The 25,003-nt window shown below is 34.5% G+C and overlaps 1 protein-coding gene across 5 annotated transcripts in view; it reads right to left on the reverse strand.

The window, feature by feature from the left end:
* The window catches only part of NOVA1 (NOVA alternative splicing regulator 1), a 129,655-nt gene that overhangs the window by 44,984 nt on the left and 59,668 nt on the right, over nt 1-25,003 (reverse strand). For all 5 annotated transcript variants that reach the window (XM_039336003.1, XM_039335985.1, XM_039335993.1 and 2 more), the window contains exon 3: nt 2,759-2,925. In XM_039336003.1, the coding sequence (XP_039191937.1) occupies nt 2,759-2,925 (167 nt within the window). The remainder of the gene's footprint in view (nt 1-2,758; nt 2,926-25,003) is intronic.

A 25,003-nucleotide genomic window follows, 5' to 3' on the forward strand; every position in this document is an offset into this window, starting at 1 on the left:
AGTGTCTTGGCGACATTTCGACGAAGTCCCATTCGTCATCTTCAGGCTGGTGTTTTCAGCTTCGTGCTTCGAGGAGCAAAGCACGAAGCTGAAAACACCAGCCTGAAGATGACGAATGGGACTTTGTCAAAACGTCGCCAAGACACTTCCAATTTTACGCGGTAGAAAACCCGAACAACCAAAGACATATATATATATATACATATATGTCTTTAATAATTTTGAATATTGGAATCCCAGGTATGGACATTTAAAGTCAATCAGATAAAAATAAAGAGCTCTGGGATGCAAGATAAAAGGCTTTTTTTATTAATTGCTGAGCTTTCGTTAACAACCTGTTAACATCATCAGAGCAAAGGGCTAAATGAGAATTATTTAGCCCTTTGCTCTGATGATGTTAACAGGTTGTTAACAAAAGCTCAGCAATTAATAAAAAAGCCTTTTATCTTACATCCCAGAGCTCTTTATTTTTATCTGATTGACTTTATATATATATATATATATATATATATATATATATATATATATATATATATATATATATATCCTTAATAGTTGTAAAAATGTGAATCCCGGGCATATAGGGATAGAGGAAAACTGGAGGAAGAAAGATCGATGAAAATGGATGATGGAAGGCAGAAATGGCAGGTAGACCAGCAGGCTGGGGAGGGAGAAAAATTGGGGAAGGAAAGAGGGACAGGAACGGATGACAGAAGACAGGAACAGCAGGGAGATTGGCAGACCGGGGGGGGGAACTGGAGAGAGGAGGATTGATAAGAAGGCATGATGGGAAACAGGAACAGCAGGTAGACCAGCAGACCAGGAGGAGAGAAAAACTGGAGAAGGGAGGATCGATAGGAATAGATGATGATAGGCAGGAATGGTATATAGGTAGGCAGGTTAGGGGAGGGGAAAAATTGGAGAAGGGAGGATTGATAAGAATAGAGGACGGCAGGTCAGGAGAGGAGAACAACTGGAGGAGGGAGATGAGATTGGAATGGATAATGGAATGCAAAGACGGCAGGCAGACCAGCAGACTAAGAAGGAGAATAAAAAGGGAAAACCCCATGGCAGGACTCTTGTAATACCGGATCGGAAGGTGTACCCCATAATGAGTAGGAAAGAGCGATTGGAGAGTATATCAATAACAGCAATACAGGGAGGAGGAGGCTGGACAAGGATGACATAGCAGAAAAATGCAAAATTGGAGTGCAATAAAGAGAGGGCGGGGCAACTAAGGCAGTCACAGGCAATCAGGAAGAGTGGCCCTGTCATGCGAGCAATGAGCAAACAGTTAGATCAGCAAGGTTATAAAAAGAACTTCCCCACCTCCTGAACCTTACTCTGAGGACGCTGGCAGAGGACCAGCGAAAGCTAAGTTGTTTTTAACTTTGTATATAGTTGTTTTTATTGTTTTAAATATTGTTTTAACAATAAATAGCTAGGTTATACTCTTCCCGGAGATCGAAGATTGCATTATTGAATATATATATATTTAATTTTTAGACAACTTACTCTAATTGGATTGTAATACTAGAATATAGTTGGGACCGGTAAGCACATACCAGCCTACATTTATGTCTATGCGCATATGTTCGCATTTCTGTGAGTGGCTTTCTAGACCAGATCACATATATACATGGCTGAAGTATGGATTCCAAAACACAGTGGTAAATTGGAGCAAATCTATATGTACTTGGGATGAAGTTGATGTAACTAAACTGTTCTGAATTTAAGCTTCCACAAATTTTTTTCTAAATGTCAATAGGGTACAACTGATAGTACTGCTGCAGAAGTCATTGAGTTTGTTGTCATTAACACAACACTTCACAGTGGGGAATGGTGGTAAGTTAGGTGATAAGTCTGTCTTTATCCTTGTGATCCTACCATCATAGTTATTTCATCAACAGCAATTTAAGGCAGTAGCCCGATCTTGGGAGACAAATGCTTTTATAATTTGTTCCATCAAATTTGTGCTTGTCCTGAGATGCATGGCAAAGTTTTAAGAGCTGGGTTAGCTAATCAACAGGTTTAAGAAATCCTTTCATTTTTTCAGAAAAGTCCAGTGAGTTGATCCCTTACAGTTTTGCCTCAACACCTAACAATCAATTCTTTCATGTTCAAGAAAGGGTATAGTTATTCCTTGCCACCTCCTTACACGTAGCACAAAATTCAGCCTGTCTTATTTATATTTTAGTCCATACAGCCATTATCACAGTAATTTTCTTCACATTCCTGAAACAAAAAAAGTTATATGCACTTAGAAAAATAAATTGAAAACCTTTGCAATGATTTCTGTGATAACCACCTAACAGACAGGTTTTCCTGTCATCTCACTCCATTTGGGCAGAAAAGAACAAAAATTAGAGCTGCTACCTTTTTTCTAGGCTAAATTGTGGAATTCAACTTTATCTTTCTAAATATGATGAGATTAACTGCAGCACAAATTCTAAAATTACTGATATGTGTGCTTTCTCTCTCTCTCAGCATAAATATAAATCCACTGATTATTCTTACACAGTAGTAGTTCTGTAGGATTTCCAGTTGATGCCAAAGTCAGGAGATGAATGTCAGAATGGAAAATATGAAATAATAGTTTCAAAATCAGAAATGCTGAAAAGTTTCTGATACTTATGCAAAATATATTTATTATGGTTGCTTTACCTCAAAATTGCTTAAGCTTTTTTGTAATATGTTTGATCTAACACAGCTTATCCTCCTCTCAAAAAAACCGCCCAAAACAACAACAACAACTCACTTGTTTGATGCGGTCTGGATTGACAGTTGTCTGAGGCTGCAGAATACTAACTGGTTCTGTCTTGGCCACATTTTGAGGCATTTCTCGTATCTTTTCAGCAATGAAGCCGTGCACAGCATTTAGTGCTTCCACTGTTCCCTGGATCAAACACACCCGCTCTGTCGTACCTTCAGAAACAAATAAAATGCATTTTGTTGTCTTGCTTTTAAAACATTAGGTATGTGCAGGAACTAATGAGACCATAGCCTATCAGTTTAACTACTTTAAACAGAATAACCAATTCATGAAAAGATCATACTGTGATGCACAATGACTAGGATATGAGAGCTTAATGCACAAGGATGGAGAATGAGCTTTTTTTTCTTTTTGAATGTTTTTTGGGAGATGAGTGTATTAATGTGGATATATTTAGATATATACTGCTCAAAACAATAAAGGGAACACAAATGTATAGGATCCTATACATTTGTGTTCCCTTTATTTTTGTGAGTAGTATATATTGCCCAGCTCTGTGTCGTGTGCCAGTTATGTCTTTTCCTAGACAGGAAGGCCTTCTACTTAGTCACTCATGTTTTGGTTATCTCCCAATTGGACTATTGCAATGTGAGCCATATTGGGTGCCAAAAGAGAGGCAAATGTAACACCTTTGCTCTGCGAAATGCACTGGGTACCATTTTGCTTCCAGGTCCAATTCAGGTGTTAGTCAACACCTACAGGGCCAGGCTATCTACAGCAGAGGTCCCCAACCTTTTCGGCACCAGGGACCGGTTATGTGGAGAGAGTTTTTTCCATGGACCGGAGGGGGCATGGTTTTCTGTGCTGTCTGCATCCTATGGATGGGGCTTTCCTTATTTGTGCAGACCGGTTGCTGACATGCCGCGGCCCGGTACTGACTTTGCCTCACATCAGCTCATCCCACTCGTTCAGGCAGGGCAGATATATTGCAGATCCCATAAGTCAAAGAATTATGACTGCAGGGTCTAAGAGGATGGCCTTCTCTGTTGCTGCCCCTGCACTGTGGAACATCCTGCCCTCAGAGGTAAGGAAAGCCCCCAATCTCTTGGCCTTGCCCAAAGGGGTCAAAATCTGGCTGGCCAGCCTTGCATGGGGGACACAGAGGCCCATAGGAATACCTCCTTGTTTATATTAACAACTGCTAACCACCCACTTTGGAGTTTTTGAAATTTTATGTTATTTTTATAATTTTAAAACTTTTTAATCTTAAATTAATTCTGATTTTAATGTTAATTTTACTGATTATATTGTGCACTGCTCAGAGCTCCTCTCTGAGGAAGATGGGCAGTTAAGAAACTAACTAACTAACTAACTACATAAATAAATAAATAAATAAATGTAAACAAAATGAAGGTACCCAGAACTGCTTAAGATTACAGTGACTAGTTTACTTTGTTCAGTAATAGTGGCTTCTCTTCATGTACAGCACATGCAGATTCCCGTGCCTTGAGCACCTCTGTGAGGAACTTTGTTCTTCTATGCAGTGTGATATGCCTCTATGAACTGAATCAATCTGCACAACCTTAAAATGTTTCTTGCAATATGCTTACTTATTATAAGCCCTGACTCTAAGGAATATAAAGGACTATTTTAGACTAAAAACAATGTCAGTTAGGCTGAGAGACAGAAACTTGTCCAAGAGCTTAGTAAGCATCTGAACTACAATTTCCAATACTAAAACATAGTGCTCTAAACTTTTAAGTTCCAATCTTGAATCTAGAGTGTTATAAACTTATTATTTATTACCTATTCTATGCCATTTTATACATATAGTATACTATAAACTAATCCACATGATTCTATAAACCAAGGGTCCCCGACCCCTGGTCCATGGACTGGCACGCAAAAAGAAGCAAAGCCCCATCCATACAATGCAAGCAGCATTTGAAACCTCGTCCCCTCTGATCTTCAGAAAAACCTTTCTCCACAGAGCTAGCCTCTGGTGCCCGCTGCTATAAACCCATTATTTCCTGGTGCAATATTAGTTTCTCACTTTCTTTTGTGTTACTTCCTTTGAGCTTTTTAAGAATACAAAGGAAATTTTCCTTATAAGCTGGGATATTACTCAAGACCCTATGAACATTTTATTATTCACATATTTCTAGAAAATATTGCATTTCATCCTGAAAATTATGCTGTTTATTTTAAGAGTTTATTTTTTGCCATTCTTGATGCCTCTTTATTTTTTATCCCACCTTTATAAGTAACTCAGAATGGTGAACATACTTAATCCCTTTCCTCCTTCTACTTTTCCCACAACAACCCTGGGAGGTAGGCTTATTTGAAAGAGGATAACTATCCCTTAATCACCCAACTGGTTTTCATATCTAAGACAGGAGTAGAACTCACAGTATCCTTGTCTCTAGGCCAGCACCATAACTATTACAATAAGCCTCCTTTGAATATGCTTTCGAATTTTAAGATTCCACTGAATTGTTCCTATTTAAAAAATGTTTAAATGCCATATTTTCCAGCATATAAGATGACTTTCTAAAGCATGCAAATCAGCTCCGAAGTCAGGGGTTGTCTTATACACTGAGTCGTCCTATACGCCGGAAAATACGGTATATGCCAAAAGGTGTTAATGTAGCAAATAGATACATTTCACTACATCCATAATAATTTCCTAAATTCTATTATTCCAGTCTTAGAATGTTCATGTTTCAATACCGGTAGTACTGTAAACCTGGAATAAACATGGATTAAGATAGAGAAAACTAACATAGCATACCAGAAGGTTACACACATTTACCTGGATGCAAAAACAATCAACCTCAATGATACTACAAAAACATGTATAAGCTTTTGATTGAGGATTTCAGATTTCCAGTTTTTCTGTGTGCGAGAGAATGATTTTATAATGGTTTAATTTTATTTTAATAAAAGGAAAGTCTCTTTCACTTTTATTAAAGTAAAGTTCAACTTGACTCCTCTTGGTCAATTCTATGCTTTCTAGGAAACTATAAGGTTGATGTGAGCTCTGTGTGTGTGTGTGTGTGTGTGTGTGTGTGTTTGTAATTGTTATCTATGCTATTTCAAAAAAACTGCAGCATTATTTTAGAAGATATTTTGCAGAAAACAAGACTATTGATATATAAATTTACTTGATCTATGGATGCAATTTCCTTGTGGTTTATTTTCTCTCTCTCTCTCTCTCTCTCTCTCTCTCTCTCTCTCTCTCTCTCTCTCTCCCTCTCTCTTTTGTTGTCTTTATTGTCTGGAAGCTCTCTTTTGGTGTAGAACTCCTGTGGTTCCTGCATTAAGTGCTCTTATTTCTGAACAAGTGCACTAGGGAGTCTTTACATGAAGTATTAATTATCTACTATATGATAAGAAGCATTGTGGATTGATCAATGTAGCTAATGCAAGTGTTCTCTTTTGATCAGCAGACAAACATTCATATAAAACAGGTATCAGTTTACATAGAAGAGATTGGAAACTAAATAGACAGCACTTAAACTGATGAACACTATCAATAATATAAAACTAACAGAAATGAAAGAGCCCAAATAGAAATTTCATTAAGCTCGCATTCAAATCAAACTTTTGTGCACTGCTCTTTAGAAGTTTCAGATTAGAATTCCAAATTCTAGGTTTTCTCTAATAACAAAAATACAACATAAAATTAAAATATACTCACATTATAATGCAATATGAATTGTGAACCTAAAGACATTTCTCCCCTGTCCACCATGTACATAATGCAGTTTAATGTGGACTGTCCATTCTTCGGGCCCACAGTTTAAATCCACTAGGTACCAATATTCCTGGTATACCAAAGGTGCCTGCCAGACTTCTTGTTATATCCTATTTTTTTTTAAATAATTCTTTTAATTGAAAAATGAGGCATTAATTGAGAATGAAAGATGAATGGAAATAAGGGAGCTAATTTGGATGCAAAGCAAAGAATCAGCTGCAAGCATAATTCCTATTTATAAAATCAGAGGTATTCTATTACTGAAGCCTAGTGCTTTGTTTAGGAAGTTGCCCATGCTTTGAGAAAAGATTCAGGTGGTAGAAAGAATACTGGGAAACCAAAGAAAGAGGCAGATTACAGTAGCATTGGTTTATATTCTAATAAATGAGTAATTTGTGACCATCCTAACTGATTAAAAATCACAAACCTCATAACCATCATGGCAGCTGCTTTGTCCATCAATAATATTCTCTAACGTACACAATCCAAAGTAATTGGTGATCCTTTCCAAACATGGGTATTTTATTTGATGGTTTACTCTAAAGAAGGACAAGTACCATATATTCCGGCGTATAAGACGACCCCTGTCTTCGGCGCCGAGTCACATGCCTAGAAAGTCATCTTATACGCCGGAAACTACCATTATTTCTGCGTATAAGACGACTCGGCGTATAAGATGACCCCCGACTTCGGCGCCAATTTTAAAGCTTGCGAAAATTGTCTTATACACCAGAAAGTATGGTATAGGTAATTTTCCATACAACATTTGTTTAGTAACTGTTCAAAGTTACAATGCCAGTGAAAAAAGTAACTTATGGTCAGTCCTTGCACTCATGACCAATGCCTCCTCCCCATGGTCACATGATCAACATCCAGGCATTTGGCAACTGGCATGTATTTACCACAGTTATAACATCCTGGGGTTATGTGATCACCATTTGCGACCTTCCCAGCTGGCTTCCAACAAGCAAAGTCAGTGGGAGAAGCTGGACTGACTTAACAATTGTAGTGGTTCACTGGGCAAAAAGGGCATGAATTTGGATCGACTCACTTAACAACTGCTTTCCTTAGCAATAGAAAGTCTGATCCCAATTGTGGTCATATGTTGAGGACTACCAGTACTATAGCTTACTAAATATATTTCACATGTGCAACCCTCTTCCTGAATGGTCATTACTGTACAACTTTTTTCCCCTAGATATGAAGACTGCTATCACTTTATAAATCAGAAATTATAAATGTCATGGAATTGTAAGCTCTATATGTTCAGAGCATTGAAGTTATTCTTAGGTTCTTCTGCTATCCATGAATATGTGTAAGCATTAACTGTCACTATACATTTTGACGTATTTCCAATATATGACAAAGAACATATGTAACTGTATTCAAAAGAACTCTAAATTAGAAGTAATCCAGTCAATTTACAGCTTAATTAGAGTTCTATTCAGACATCATATTATTTTACCACATAAAGAGCATGGGAGTGGGGAGATTGGAAACTGAGAGATTGGAAATTTTATAGAGTGAAATATTTCTCCCTCCCCCAGTTGATAGAAGGTGCAAAGGCTCCTTCATGCAGAGCTCCTCTGAGTTTCAAAGCTATACATAAATGAGGGGCAGGGAGGGAAGAGAGTTGCTACTTTCTGGCATCCTCTTGCTTTCTATTTTAATTGCAAAGGAATAGCCAGCTTGCTACCTTGAAAAAAGGAAGATACTTTTTCCTTACAGCTACTGTGCCTATATTGAAATATAAAGTTTCATGGCCATGTCTGACTCCAAGCATGACTTCTATAAAGTAAGAGGAATGAAATATGAAAAATACCAAATCTTAAAGCCAGACAAAAAGAAGATAGTAAAGTTGTGTATTTAAAATCTTCAAAAGATAAAATCATCTCTATTATTCAGATATACTAGCCATTTTGACTTTGTTCAGTACTTTTCCTTTGTCATATGCAAATAATAAAATAAATAGAAAAGTTAAATCCAAAACAATTAACATAAAGGCTTTATGGGGCCACTCCCATAACTTAAATGTGGACACTGAAAGATGCAATTTATTCAGAAAGAAGCAAACGAGTTGCATTTTATATTAAAAGTAGCTACACCTGCTCAGAAATTCATATGAATGAACTTGGCAATACTACAGAGAATCTTAGGATTACGATGGAATGAAATAATATTGTGGGTAACTTCACTTAACACAGGAGTGTCAAACTGCTGGCTCGTGGGCCAGACGCATCATCTGGAAGCTGCGCCCACCCCATTGCTGGCAAAGGCAAAACTGTCCCAATATGTTGTATGACGTCACGTGACATCGCAAGTTTGATATGTCTGACTTAATATATCTTAAGAAAATTCTTAATTGAAGTTATTGGTAGTCTTTTTTCTTTAGTGGGTTAAAGAGAAGAAAAAATAATGAGTATTCTTGACTTGATATCAAAGAATCATATACATATGGATTAGGATGGATCTTATAAATCAATTGGTCTAACATCCCACTCAGTGCAAAAATTGACTGAATGATCCCTGATGGATAATTCAGCTTACAATTGAAAGCCTACAGCAAGGATGAGGCCATCTTTATTTTGGGATATTGTTGTCTAAATTAAAACACTTCTTTGTATTAGCAAATTTCTTCTAAAGTTGAGTCTGAATTATCTTTCTTTTTTAAATTTCAAACCATTGGTTTCCAGCACATGCTTTCAAGCTTTTTTTTCCTGCTTCTTGATTCCAACATAGAATAGATTCAACTACTGCTATTGACAGCTTATTTATAGCTTCCCCTCTATCTTATCTTTTGCAAATTAAAATTTCTTAGTTCTTTTCATATACCATGGTAGTGCAGTGGTTAGAATGCAGTATTGCATAAGTTTGCTGTCTGCTGACTGACAGCAGTTTGACAGTTTGATTCTCACCGGCTCAAGGTTAACTCAGCCTTCCATCTTTCTCAGATCGATAAAATGAGGATCCAGATTGTTGGGGGCAATATGCTAAGTCTGTAAACCGCTTAGAGAGAGCTGTAGGGCACTTTGAAGCTGTATATAAAGTCTAAGTGTTATTGTTATGTAACCATTATTTATAGTGTTTGATTTTCTAATGTCTTATTATGATGGTAATATATATCTGCACCCAGGCAGACCCCATCATTTATGAAATGCAGTCTCTTGCAGTAAACACAACACTCACAACTATGCTTTATCTAGGCATAATATAATGGAACTATTGCCTCTTGTGGTTTGCATGTAATGCTTCTGTAAATATTATACCAGCATTATACTGTTTGATTATGTTCAAATAGATCTTTGTCAGATATACTAATGTCAAGCAATGTCTTCCCAATTCTCTACTTCTGCATTTGATTATTTCTACTTAGGTCTTTCCTACTTTACTCTTATCACCTCTGAATCCACCTGTTGGACTTGGACGATCACATAAACCCACTGAGATAATTTGGTATCCAATTTTATCTTCAAAGGACTCAGCCATTCTCACTAATTTGGCATCATCTGCAAATTTAACAAACAGTCCTACAATTCCACTTCCTTAGCTTAAAAAAAAATAGCACAGCAAGAAGTACAGAGTCTTGGGGATCCCACTTGCTGCCTAACTTTAACTTGAAGTTGTAGCAGAACCCTTTTCAAGCAGTTGTTAAGTCTGTTGAAAATTCATCACAATACCATAACCCCAGGTCAAATTTATATCTCTTTTCTACCAGTGCATTGTAACAGACTTTATTAAATGCTTTACTGCAGGACCAGCACCAATCCACGGCATGTCAGCAACCGGACCACGCAAACAAGCAAAGCCCCATCTGCAGGATGCAGGCAGCATGCAAAACCAAGCCCCTCTGGTCCACAGAAAAGCCTTTCTTCATGGAACCAGTCCCTGGTGCCCAAAAGGTTGGTACACTACATCCACAGCATTTCCTTAATCTAAGAAACTACTGTCATAAAAGATATATTTCTGATTTGACATTTATTATTGACAAACTATGCTATCTACTGATAATACTAATTTTAATTTATATGCTGCTTAGCAAAAGTTTACAGAATAGCACAGTTAACTACCAAATCAATGATTTCCCAGCTCCCATTCTTTTTTTAAATATTACAAACTGTTTCCTCTTTTTCATTAATCTTCCAGCATTCCAGCATGAAATAGATCCTCTTTCTATATTCCATTACTACTTCCTCACCTTTCCATATAATCATGCCTTGAAACATGCCTACTTAAATGTATTAACAATTTATTTCCAATGGACATACTAGAAGAGAAATGGAAACAAAAAATGAACACAACTCATGGTTTAGTGGAGTCCTTATGCTCTCTGAGGTTGGTTATTTTCTTGAAGACATTTCTTTACTAAACTAGATAATATCTTCACTGCTAGGAGAGAGTGGCATTTGTTCTGTTTATATATAGTACCTTGCCCTGCCAGTACTGGTGGGGGTTTTCCCACTGGTAATTCTTGATTAGGCTTTTGTTTACTCCTTGATTATTTGTGTGGGGTTAATTTTGGTCTTAATCGCTGCTTATTTGGTGTTAATTATTGGTGAGATGGTGTTAAGATCATTTTGTTTCCTTTTTAGCTTTTTATTGTCTCTTTTTAATGATGTGTAAATGTTATCTCTAGGTGTTGATGGCTGATAATTGTATGTAAACAAAAGGAAAGCCCACTCCCCTCTAGCAATGGAGATGTTACCTAGTCTGACAATGAAATATCTGGTAACAAAATGATTTAGTGCATAGCATTATAGTAATTTAGCATTATGGTCATACCAACTATTAAGGAGAAAATGGAACATATGAAAATGAAATTCAAAAGCTAAGACACAGTGGATTTGATTCTGCAATATATAATATATGTGAAATATTTTGTAATTTGAATTAAAATGCATTAAATATAACAATGAATATCCAAATGGGAGTGGATCCATCTCCAAAATAGTCACTCTTCATTCCCTTCCCCAGTTTTTAGTGATAACATATAGACACAAGCCAAATACCCCCAAGGTAGTATTCTTAGCTGCATTTACAATAGTATTCTTAGCTGCATTTACAAATCCTCCAGTTTAGTTTTACTGGAGATGCTTTGGGACATTTCTGAAACCCAACTTCCTTTCTTACTTCTTAAATCCTTTTTACGTGTACAGTATATGTGTAAAAATTATTTAGACTTTTAAGAAGAGAAGGGTTTTTTGAAAAAAAAAAGACAAAATAAGTGAATTTTTTTTGCTTATTTGTTTTACTGTTTTATGTATCTTGCATTCTCAAATGTTATATTATCTCTAATTTAACATTTGTATGCACAGCTAATACCATAGACTAACTTGTAGATGAAGTTGCTCATAGGATAGAATTTTAAGCAACATGTGTAATCAGTGGTGGGATTCAAATATGTGAACAACCGGTTCTTTGTGTGGATGCCACTTCTGGAAGCCCATTCTGGGCCTGGGCAACAAAAAATTAGCTACCGGTTCTGCTGAAGTGGTGCGAACTGGCTGAATCCCACCACTCTGTGTAAATAAAATCTATAAATCAAAGCTGGCAATTTGTTGACAGTTTAAAAGCTTTTGGCTTTTTATTAATGTCCCAATGTAACTGCTAATGCATTTACAGTTTTGAGCTGTTAAAAACCTGAACATATAAGTAGGAATGACTAACTTTCTCAAATGTTTTAAAATGCCTTTAAATACTGTTCATATTTTAAAATAAAACCAAATGCATAAATGCTTTAGCCCTCAGGAAATTCCATTTTGGGCAATCAAATCATATACACATTTATCAGAACATTAATCCAATTAATTTTAGGTGTTGCTTGATTACAATTCTCAGAAGTGGCTATGCTTACTTTGACTTAAAAAGTGGAATCCAATAAGGATATTATGGTTAAAACCATTCCCGTTTTAGATCTTAAAAATCTTTGAATATCTTTTTGAGAACTAAGGAATAGGGGCAGAGCTTTCTCTAAAGAAAAAAAAATCAAAAGTTCCCAATTTCTCTCCTTTTACAGCTTATAGCTGAAAAATAGTAGTACCATTTTATCAAAATTGTTTATAACCAAAAAATAGACATATAGATGTTTTTATGGACACTAGGTGATATTTCAAAAGGATTTTTAAAAATGATAGTAAGCCCTGTACCTAACATACAGGTAAGAATCTTCCTGGAGATCTCAAAATCTTTAACCGACAGAGAATGGAAAATCTTCATTCCTATGCTAGTGCCTTTCTGAATGTGGGAGAGGAAAAAGAATTTGTTAGAGAAGTTAAAGGGTCTAGAAAATAAATACATAAATACATTTTTAAAATATAAGGATGGAATTGTTAGGAAAAGTCATCACAGGTCTGTCTTCATTATGCCAGTCTGTTACTACATAAAGGAAAAAATAATAATTTATAAATAAGAATTTAGGAGTAAAGATAATTTGGGAAGAAACAACATATTATTAAGCTGAGAAATAAGCACATAAGACTTAATATATGAATTGTTCCATCACCTAAGCTAGTTATAAGTATTTATACTGATACCCCAAAAATGGTTTTTCACAAGGCAACTGGACTTTGTTTTTCTTTATAGACGTTTCACTTCTCATCCAAGAAGCTTCTTCAGTTCTGGGGAATTCCAGTCAGAGCTGAAGAAGCTTCTTGGATAAGAAGTGAAACGTCTTCAAAGAAAAACAAGAAAGTCCAGTTGCTTTCTCAAAAAGCACCTTTGGGATAACTATGACCTAGATGACTTGAGAATCTCCATAGATATTTATACTGATATGATAAAAAATAAACAATATGTTTTGTTAAGTTGGTAAAGCAGAATAAGTATGTACAATTGTAGCAACACAAATGCTTATTTGCTGGTGTATCAAGGCTAAGAATCAGGCCACAGAATACATATGTCAAGAATCTAAAAAGTAAAAAGAAGTTTTAAGTGTTAAGAATGAAATAATGAAACACTTGTAAAATTCTTCTTTAATGCAAAGTAAATTAAAATTGGTTAAGTATAGTTTGCTGAATATTTTTCTTACTTAGCAGAAATTCTTTGTGTGAAGAAAGTAAAATAAAATCCACACATTCAATCAGCATAAGGTTTTATGCAAACTGTTAAATAAATTGAGCATAAACTCTCAGCATATATTCCTGAGAGAAATTCCTTTTAAATGAAGCCTTTCTGCAAATTTAACAATCAACATCAGTAGTGGGTTGTTTTTTTTCATTGTTGTAACTCTGGATATCTTCTTGTAAGTTTCTTAGAGAAAGATATGAAGAAGAATACAAATTATAAAAAGTATAAATTATAACGCAGGTCTCATTGATTGTTATTTGCTTTATCCATTTAGGATTCTAAAAACTGAACCTAAAAAAATATTCTGCATTAGACACTATGGCAAGCAAGTAAAATAGTTGTTACACTACTATAAATAATAAAAATAAAATATAACATTAATTTTCCCTGTAAAAAAGTTAATGATTAACAGACAAAATATAATAAGCTTAAGTAATCTAAATTTACCAATAATGCCTCTTATGCATATAATTATAAGAAAAAGTCTATCTATAATTAAATAGATGGCTGCCATATTATTTTAGAATAAAAAAATGTGTTTAAACTTTGAAGGATGAGGCATTTATAATTTAGATTACTATTCAAATTCACAAAAGCATCTTCAAATTATAATAGCAAAATAGTGCAGTATTCCCTGATTATCAGTCTGAAATCAATCCATGAAATATTCAAAATATGCAGCGCCCCCTGCATATACTTATTTCAAGAAATGCAAATAAGCCATGCAGAGATTTAAAATTCATCTTAAGCCATTAAGTGAGCCAGTTGTAACATTGTATACGTACCAATACACTTAAACATACATCTCTGTTCTCCCGTACATACATACTCAAAGTAATTTAAGAAAGCAAACATACTGTTCCACACAGAAGCTTAGGAGATGAAATAGTAACAGACTAATTTATCAGAAGTATATTTAATTTAATTTGCCATTTAGATACCATCAAGATTAAAAATCTATATGTAGAAAACCAATGGATGATCAAACTATTGCATGCTAAATTTAAAGTAATTTTCAAAACTATAGTTATTGTTGTTTAAAAGTAAGAAAGCTGTTATAAATTTCCATCCATTCCCTGTAATTTTGGGTTTCCACATCCGTTTTTTATTTTGTTCACTTTGTTTCCTTCTCTTTTGAGGTCTGGCTGCAAGATATCTAATAGCTAGAATGAAAACTGTGTTTTAATAATCAAAATTATTTAGTAAGAAAACACACTAAGGTTTCACATATTCCAAATGCTATCTTGAATTTGTAGTTTATCACAACCTGCATACAAATCAACTGGTGCTAGAAAGGAGAAAAGCAATTAAGTTACATCAGGTTTCCTGATTATGGATATAAATAGTTGAATTCTATGTTCTGTATTGTTCAGATTTCATCTCAAGTAGTGTACCCTTTTCCAGGCATGACATCTAAAGACTTAGATAAACTGAAAAGCTGCAGATAAGGGCAATGCCAATAACCACATCTCAATAACTAATCAAAGAGTGATTGAGGAAATTGAATATATTTCACCTTGAGAGACAAAAAAAAAAAAACAGCTTATGGGGTAGGGAAGATATGATAGCGCTTTTCAAGGATCTGAAGAACTGTCACATAGAATATAGACACAGGGCTAGAAGGAACCTTGGAGGTCTTCTAGTCCAATCCCCTACCCAAGGCAGGAATCTTACACCATTAAAGTCAAATAGTTGTCAAGTCTATTTTTGAAAACTCCAATGATGAAGCACCCACAACTTCTGGAGCAAGCTATTCCACTGATTGTTTTTACTGTCAGAAAATTTCTCCTTACTTTTAGGCCGGACCTCTCTTCAACCTTCCATCCAGTACTACTTGTCCTTCCCTCTGGTGCTTTGGAGAATAACTCATGCCCTTTTCTCTGTGATAGCCCCCTCAATTACTGGAAGACACTTATCACGTCCCCCCAATTATCTCATTAATAGGCTAAACATACCTAGCTCCATCAACCATTCATCATATGATTTAGTCTCCAGACTCTTTATCATCCTTGTTGCTTTTCTCTGCACACTTTCTAGGATCTCAGCATATTTTTTTGTATTGTGGTCACCAAAACTGCATGCACACAGAAGATGGTCAGGAGCTATTTTCTTAAACCGAGTAAAGAAAACAGACAAAAATGTTCTTAAATAACACAAAAGAAGTTTCTAAGAAAATATTAGAAGAAAAATATTATAATAGTAAAACCAATTTGGCAGTAGAACTGTTTAATACTGTAAGGAGTTCCTTTTCCTGGATGTATTCAGGAGATGCTGTTACACTGCATTATTGTATTAGTAGGGGAGAGCAATTTTGGAGGTCAAAACACTAGGCTAGAAACTATGAGACCATGAGTTTTAATCCTAACTTAAACACAAAACCAGCTATGTGGCCTTTCTCAACCATAGGATAAGGCAATGGAAAACTAATCACTGATTTAAATGCATCTTTCTAACCCTATCAATCTAATTCATGATTGTTAAATTATCATGTTTTAAGCAGATATTCAAATTAACAGCCCAAAAGCATGCAAATGCAAATAAATAAATAAGTACCACTTTGATGGCAAAGTGTTCCATGTGTTTCAGCATATAATCATGCCAGCCACATGACCACGAAAGTATCTCTGCATAACAGTGGCTCCATCAGCTAGGAAACAGAGATGAGCATTGCCTCCTAGAGTCGGACACGATTGGACAAGGAAACTTTTACCTTTTTTACCTGTTTTATTTTTAAAAAATAATTTATTCAAGATTTATGCTGTTTTGCCAGGAACAATTATAGACATTAATCAGCTATGTAAAATATAAAAAGCAGTTTAACCTGTAAATATGCATTCTATTTACATTTCATATGTGTCATAAAACTCAGAATTCAGTAGAAATGCCAAGAATTCAGATGTCCATACTTCAAGTTCAAATTTCATCTCAATTCCATTTTCTCTTCTCAAGTGTAATATTATTCTATTAAATGTCTATGGAGATTCTCAGTATCCAGGTCATAGTTATCCCAAAGATGCTTTTCCACGATGCAACTGGACTTTCTTGTTTTGTTTTTTAAAAAGACGTTTCACTTCTTATCCAAGAAGCTTCTTCAGCTCTGACTGGATGGTAGGGAATGAAAGATTTATACTCCTGCATGCAGCTGTTCCTTTGCATTCTTTTAGCGAGTGAGTCCTTAAAGATTCCTGGAGGCTTATCTGTGTCTTCAGGGTCACCTGAGTAGTGGAAATGGGTGTGGAGCCTTCTTGGAACTGTTGAAAGGACTGTGTTATAAACTGGAGATAGATTATATTGGATCCCTCCCCCTCTGTTGAGAGAAAGCTGTTTAATTTTGACACAGATGGTCTCTTTGATTCCTCTTTTAAACCAGCAGTCCTCTCTTTCCAAAATGTGGCCTTTGCCTTTTAAATGTCTTCTAAATGTCAGCAGTCAGGTGACAAAGATAAGCCTCCAGGTAGCTTTAACAACTCACTAAAAGAATGCAAATGAACAGCTGTCTGCAGGAGTATAAATCTTTCCATTCCCCACCATCCAGTCAGAGCTGAAGAAGCTTCTTGGATGAGAAGTGAAATGTCTTCAAAGAAAAACAAAAAGAAAAAAGAAAAGAAAAGAAAGTTCAGTTGCTTCATGGAAAAGCATCTTTAGGTTACTCTATTAAGCTTCACTAAATATATTCTTCTGACTTGATTATATATTTTAAATTCTGGTTAAACTGAAAGATCCAGTCACCATACATGCACATATTCAGACTTAAACATAATTCACTTTCAGGAGTTGTGATTTGAAATTATATATCTCGTATCTTCTGCTGTATAATATTTCTTTTTAATCTAATTATAATATCTTGTTTTTGGATTAACCACACAGTAATCCCATCCAATTAAAGTTCATGTAGTTAAAAAAGCTGGCATAGTGACATTATATATTCAAATAGCTAAATGAAATGCAGAATATAAATAAGTATTTGCAGTGACTGAACTATGAGCTGACTTCCCCTTCTCTGTCATTTCTGTCAGCTGTGAACAGTAACATCTGCTCTTGAGGATTGAGGCGAAGGAAAAATGATTGTTTCCCTTTTCCTTCCTGATTTATTTATAATATTCATTTATTTATAAATAAACCTGATTTTTCTATTCTCTGAAGAACTGTTCACTATATTGGGCTTGCATTCCTGGGACCTAATTGGTATAGTAAGAAAATGGTAGTGTCATTACACTCAAAGCTCCATTAGGGGAATGCATTTTAAATCTGGGAGTAGCTTGTTTTTGACATTTTCAGCAATTAAGATGGTGTCCCTTACTATGGTTTCACCAGACTGGAGGAATCTTCTTTAGAAATCATTCTTCTCCATTTAATTCTTATAATGCCAATAGAAGAGAATATTTGTAGCTCAGGGGTTGAACTGTTGATGCCCTTTGAACTTGGATGTTGTTTAAAGTTGTAGTTATTAAGCTTGAACTTGTGTTTAAACAACAGCTTAATCAAAGAACCATTAAGAATATTCCCACCAGTACTGACAGGGAAAGCCACTTCTAGATAGAAACAGAGACCAAACACCACTCCCTTCTAGCACTGATGATATTACCTAGTTGGGTAATGAAAGGTCTGCAAGAAAACAATCAATCTTTTATGCCATCTATCTCCTGGAATTTGCCAAATTCATTTGCATCGCGACAATGAAACTATCTAATCATGTCACCCTCTACTATCCACTTCTCTTTTTTTGCTTTCAATCTTTCCCAACAACAGGGTCTTTTCCAGTGAGTCCTATCTTCTCATTAGATAAGCTTCTTTTTTCTTTTACCTTTCCCAGCATTATTAATTTTTTTCAAGGAAATAAGATTTTTTTGCATAATGCATTTAAAATGTAAATTGAGCTTTCCCATTTGTACCTTGAGTGAGAACTCTAGATTTATTTGTTGTGTGATTCACATATTTGTTTTCTTGACTATTCATATTTTCAAATGCCATGTCCAATATCAAAGTTCAGAAGTGTCAATACCTTTTCTATCCTACTTGTTCAAAGCAGATGTTTCATTTCCATATATTATTATAAGGAAAAAGATCGGCATGAGTCTGATCTTTGTGGTAGGGACATGGTATCTGATTATTTGTTTTTATTTATATCCCACCTTTATTATTTTTACGAACTACTCAAACTGGCAAACATATCCAACTTCCTCTTCCCATTTTCCCCACAATAACCACTTTGCAAGGTGAGTTGGTCTGAGAGAGCATGACTTGAGCAGGGCACCCAGCTAGCTTTCATGGCTAAGGCGGAACTTGAACTCACGGTCTCCCATTTTCTACCCTGGTTCCTTAACTACTATACCAAACTGGCTCAAACTTGGAAACTCTTTTCCAAAAGTTTCATTGCCAACCTACCAAATGGTAGTTCTAGGCATATTTCCTGATTGTTAATTTATTTACTATTAACAATTGACTGTTTAAAAAGCTGAATTAATCCAACACTTGTCTATTTTCATGCTGAGTTCTAAGACTGGTTGTTGTCGTTAGTTTGGTTTTCTTTATTTTTTATCATAATTCTACTTTGTGTTCCTTGACTTCCTTTACTATACCTTGCCGATCATTTGCATTGGAAACTATACTTTTGTTAATACAGTATATTTCCCTTTTTGGAGGCATGTCACTCCACTAGAATGCCAAGGATTTTTATGGAATCCTTTACTTAATAATCTTTCCAAAATGGAAATTATTTCCAAATATTAATAAAAATAAAATTAGTTATTAATGTTCAGAGCAAATACCTGCAGGTATGACTTGTATAAAGGAATTAGCTAAAATGTCTTAAATGAAAAATTATTTATATGATGTAAGAATGAAAAAAAATGCTTCTGTACTATGATAAATCTAAATGAATACTGATTTCATAATTTAAAAAGTACTTGGGGTACAGTTGAAGGTATTTTTTTTCTGAGATTCTAGTTAGAGTAAAATATTTTAGAAAAATGTAATTAAAATTGGAAAGTTAAAATAAAGTAAAAACTCAAAAATAAGCATTTTGTTATACAAACTATTAGAATGATATTGTAAAAATGAAATGAGCAGGAATTTCAATTCGAAATTAAGAATAAATAATAATTATCTTGTAAATCAAAGTCCACATTTTATCATTAAGTCTTACTTTTGCCCTATAGCAGCTTCACTGCAGATGGAACTGAAACAAAATTCAAGGCTTACATTGATCAAATATTTTCTTACTCATAGTGGTTTATCTTTAGTCATTTTTCTTCTGTAGGCATGTTGCTCAAACTAGAGTTAATACTGAGTTTGCAACATGAATAGTCCTTGATGAAACTGCCTGAACTTATCAAATTGTCTTTTAAAAATAGTGGGTATCACCATCTCATGTAGAAATAAATCCATAGGTTAATTATGTATTCATTAGGGTCAGAAGTAAAATTAACTGTGGGACACCATTTCTCTCTCTCTCATTTTCCTCTTTCTCTTATCTCTACTCCAAGCAGCCAGCTGCAAGAAAGCACAGATAACTCTTAGCAGAGGTCTCAGCTATTATCTTGAATAGGACTTCTATGATGGCATTATATAATTAGCCTAAAGGGTTCATTAATGAAACCTTCTTTCCTTCCATACTTGTTACTTTTATCTGAAAATTGGCTTGTGGTAAACCAAAATATTTTTAAACTCCCAATTGATAAATAATTCATGTTATTCAAAATCAATTCACATCCTGGATGGGGAGCCACAGTTTATGCTGCTCTCTCTTTGTACACAATCAGATCCATATCTCTCCTTTTAGCCTTTTGCAACCTCCAATTCCCATTCTTTTCCAGATGAGTTAACTTGCAGCTGCTGCTCTATTCAGAGAGGGAGTAAAATTCTCTGTTGCACTTACTAATCTTTGTGCATGGCCATGAACCAGACTCCAAAGGAAATAAACTGGCCAGTTTCAGCGCCAACTCTAGAGAAGTGAAGAAAAAAGATACCATAGCAAAAACAAAGTTATAATATGGGTGAGTGGGAGAAAAAGAAATTCAGTTCACCAACTTGGATTAAAATGTGAGCTATAAAAGAAGTCAATTATTTTTCACTAAATGCATTTAAGAACAGGTTATAACTCTATAAATTGGCAATTGGATTAGCAACGTTTGGCCTGACGAATCACATTCTTCATTGTTCAGAGGAAATTAAAATTATTAAATGGCTTCCAAAAGTAATGAAACTGAATTAATAACCAACATATCAGAACTAAGAATTTATAGTTCCATCTGATTTTATACAAAATATCACATTCTAATTATACTGCAGCAAGTGATGCAATGTTATTCTCTATAAGTTATGAGAGGAGGTATCTGGGGAACTGAATATTACTTCAGTAAAGATAAAAAAAAATTGTCACCACTTGAAGTGAAATACATAAATAAAAGAGAGATAGCAGATGCTCCCATTGAAGCTAAAACACAGAAACAGTCAATTAAGTTTTGGTACTGAATTTTTTCAGAAAGAAGATACGTCTTTTTTTAATTGAAAAAGTTTTATTAACAATTAACAAAAAAATGTTAACCCACAAACCCACCCACCCCCATCCCCCAAGAAGATACTTCTTTTATGTACATTAGCTATAAAACTAGATAGTTGTGTGGGTCTTCTCTTTACCAAATACTGTCTCATCTCTAAAGTCTTATGCCCACTTACAAGATTCCTTCCATTTAACAGAATGTATCTAAGTTAGCCTGTTCGGATTTCAGTTCAAAATCTACTTTGATGGCAGTTCCTTTCCAGGATCTGGTGCAGAAGACTTTCCTATAAATTGTTATCTGATCTTTTAAATTAGAAATGCAGGGACGAGGCACTTCTGCATACAAAGCAAGTTCCCCAACTGAATTATGCTTCCTTATAAAAATAGAAATAGGGATATAATTTAATTAATCTGCACAAAATAAAATTAAAGTTGCAGAAGGTATACATTTCTAATTTGTAACTTTCTGCTTAAAGATAAATGTTGAATTGAAATTACAATGTAACTTGGGGTGGCAACTTGGGGTGTCTTTTTTAAAAAAGACAAAATGTTATGGTCATTAAAATTTTATGTTGTAATTAGCACACCAAGAATATGACCAAACATATTTACATTTTTTCCTAAAAAATGCATTATATTTATTACACTTTTTTAAAAAAAGTATTTATAATTCAATGCATGAAAATATACTATCTGATAACTGAAGATGGCATTCGTATTATATTTTCTACCTCTAAATCTATTATAACACTACCCAATTCTTGAAGAGGTATGAGTTCTCTGTCTTTCAACAAACCTCCATTTGCTCTTTTATCAAACTCAAGACAATAGTTTATCATCTTCCTTCAGTGGAAAATCTGATTTGGGAAACTAAGGAGAAAATATCATTTTTAAAAAACACAGATAATGAACTAAACTTGAGCCATCACAATGTTTTTGCAGAAAAAATACTACACAAGGAGGACCTTTGAAATTAGAGATAGGTACTTTAGATCAATAATATGTATCCAAAAAATGAAAGAATCTGACAATGGAAGTCTAACACAGGAGTAGCTGGATTATTATTATTATTGTTGTTGTTGTTTTGTTGTTGTTGTTGTTATATTAAATGATTTAATATATTATATATTTAATATATTAAATGATTTAATTGGCATGTTTTTTGGATTTGTTTATCAGAGTAATAGAGCCAGTGTGGTCTAGTGGTTAAGGCATCAGGTTAGATACTAGAGACCATGAGTTCCAATCCTGTCAGGTACAACTGGATGACATTGGGGCAGACACTTTCTCTCAGCCTTAGGAAGGAGGTAGTGGTAAACCACTTATGAAAAAAAATGCCAAAACAACTGCAGGGACCTATTAAGGCAGTTGCTGAGAATTAGACATGATTGAACAGAAAAAAAATAAAACCTATAGTAATAATTACTATATTACTATAGTAATATGTATATGTGTGGGCATATGAGAATTGCAAATGTCTTTCTTTGCTGTGATCTCATAGTATGCAAACTTTATTTCCAACTGTTTTTCTGTTACTGAATTATATCAAGAAGTTGTACTTTATCTAAACAGCTGCATGAAAAGTAGTTTGATATTGTGAAAAGTAAAAGTGTCAAAAGTTGACACATAATCCTTAATTACCTATAATTTTGATAACTGGTATTTCTGGTTAGGTACTACAAGTGGACTTTATCCAGCTGTGTGAAAAGGTAATGAGAGAATTGTTTAATTCATATTAGAAACACTGATATTGAAAGAAATCATTTAACCACTGAGTGGCAACAATTCTTCCCTACATCTGGATTTCATAAAAGATGTACACATACATATGGAATTACACATTCAAATGCTGTTATTGTCTTTGGGTAATGTTATTAACTATCATGAAGCAGATACAAGGAGAAAATCATATTGCTAGGTAGTTTTAGCTTGATAGTCATAAATTGGATTACAAGGCAAAATATTAACTGTGACAGCCCTTGCTTTTACAAGATATTTCAGTGGTATACAGTGTGAAAAACATAACTTTAAAAAAATACTAATTCCAAAATATATAGGTGCTACTCATGGTATTCCTAAGTAGTTATAAAGTAGTATAATTAGAAGTCTTTATATGTTTGTCACATATACAAAATTAAACACATAAACAACATAACTACAAATGATGCAGCACTATCCTCTGCAAAACTGTCAACTATCTCACATAGCAGAAATCACAATCGGGGTTAAAGGCAATTTTTGATGGTCTTCCTTATTTTTAGAAATTGTTTTGTAATTGTTAATATACCAAGAGGTAGACACTTTTAAATAACTGAAGAGTTGTCAACTTAACTACAACTTTAATCTATTTTAAATTTTAATAAAATAAACTTAGTTTATTTCCATGGTCCCACCAATTAGTTTTTCGAATACGGTTGCCACTTTACCACTCAAGGCCAAGAGCAGTGAAATTTTTTTTACTGCTTTTATTCAGTGAACACTGTTTCACTTTCTGTCACTAGGGACAATGTATATGTAAATCCCAGCAAAGAACAAAATTCAGTTTTCTCAGACTTCATGACTAATTTCTTCCTTATATCATCACTAACTCCTTCATTTTCTACATTATGGCGGGGCTAGTTTGGCCATCATTCTTTGTATTTAGATGTTCATAGAAGAATTGTTCATACAGTTACCAATAAATACATTCATGAATATATCATGACACTGATTATCATCATAATCTCAGCAGCTTCAAATTACCTTAAAATAGTCATTGACAAATAGGCATGTTTAACTCCAGAGACAAACAGAAGCCCCAGCCCAACCATAAATTATTTGCTTATCACTCTTCATTAGGAAGGTGATAGGGATTCTTGTCTAAACAAATAATGGTTACATGTATTTCAAAAAATCATCTTAAATTTCATTTTTATTTTAATCTGATGTGGTCAATCTTGCTTGTGCAAAATTTGCCAAAAATATAGCAGAAAACTATGTTTGAAACAAGATATTGCTTTAACAATTATAGTTTACACAGCCAGATTTGTTTATGTAAGAATGTGTGTATCTGATTGTGGATTGTGTATCTGATTTGTCTAGTCTGATATGAGCACTTGCTCTTTTGTTCAGTTTAGCCATTAGCTAGTTTAGCTATTCTTCTTTATCTAAAAGTTCATAGCAAAATTGTTCATATAGATTAAAATATATATTAGTTAATCTTGAAAGAGGTAAGTACTTTGCTGTAACCTGTACTGAGTCATTTGGCATAATAATACTAATACGACTACTACTACTACTACTACTACTAATAATAATAATAATAATAATAATAAATTGGAAGGGACCTTAGAGGTCATCTAGTCCAACCCCTTGCTCAGGCAGGAAACCCTATACCATTCAGACAAATGGCTGTCCAGTCTCTTCTTAAAAACTTTCAGTGTTGGAGCATTCACCGCTTCTGCAGGCAGGTTGTTCCACTGGATAATTGTTCTAACTGTCAGGAAGTTTCTCCTTCGTTCTAGATTGTTTCTCTCTTTGGTTAGTTTCCATCCGTTGCTCCTTGTCCTGCCTTCAGGTGCCTTGGAAAATAGCTTGACTTCCTCTTCTTTGTGGCAGCCCCTGAGATATTGGAACACTGCTATTATGTCTCTCCTTGTCCTTCTCTTCGTTAAACCAGACATAACCAATTCCAGCAACCTTTCCTTATATGCCTTGGCCTCCAGTCCCCTAATCATCTTTGTTGCTCTTCTCTGTACTCTTTCCAGAGTCTCAACATCTTTTTTACATCGCGGTGACCAAAACTGGATGCAGTATTCCAGGTGTGGCCTTACCAAGGCATTGTAAAGTGGTATTAATACTTCATGTGATCTTGATTCTATCCCGCTGTTAATGCATTAAATAATTAAATAAGTAAATACTTAAGAATAGGGATATATGTTTGAAATGTACTGTAAAATAGAGAAGTTATTTGTTAGTTGTCAATTTTTTT

This window comes from Crotalus tigris, unplaced genomic scaffold (assembly GCF_016545835.1).
Source record: "Crotalus tigris isolate CLP2741 ecotype Arizona unplaced genomic scaffold, ASM1654583v1 scf7180000017546.9332058, whole genome shotgun sequence".
Lineage (NCBI taxonomy): Eukaryota > Metazoa > Chordata > Lepidosauria > Squamata > Viperidae > Crotalus > Crotalus tigris.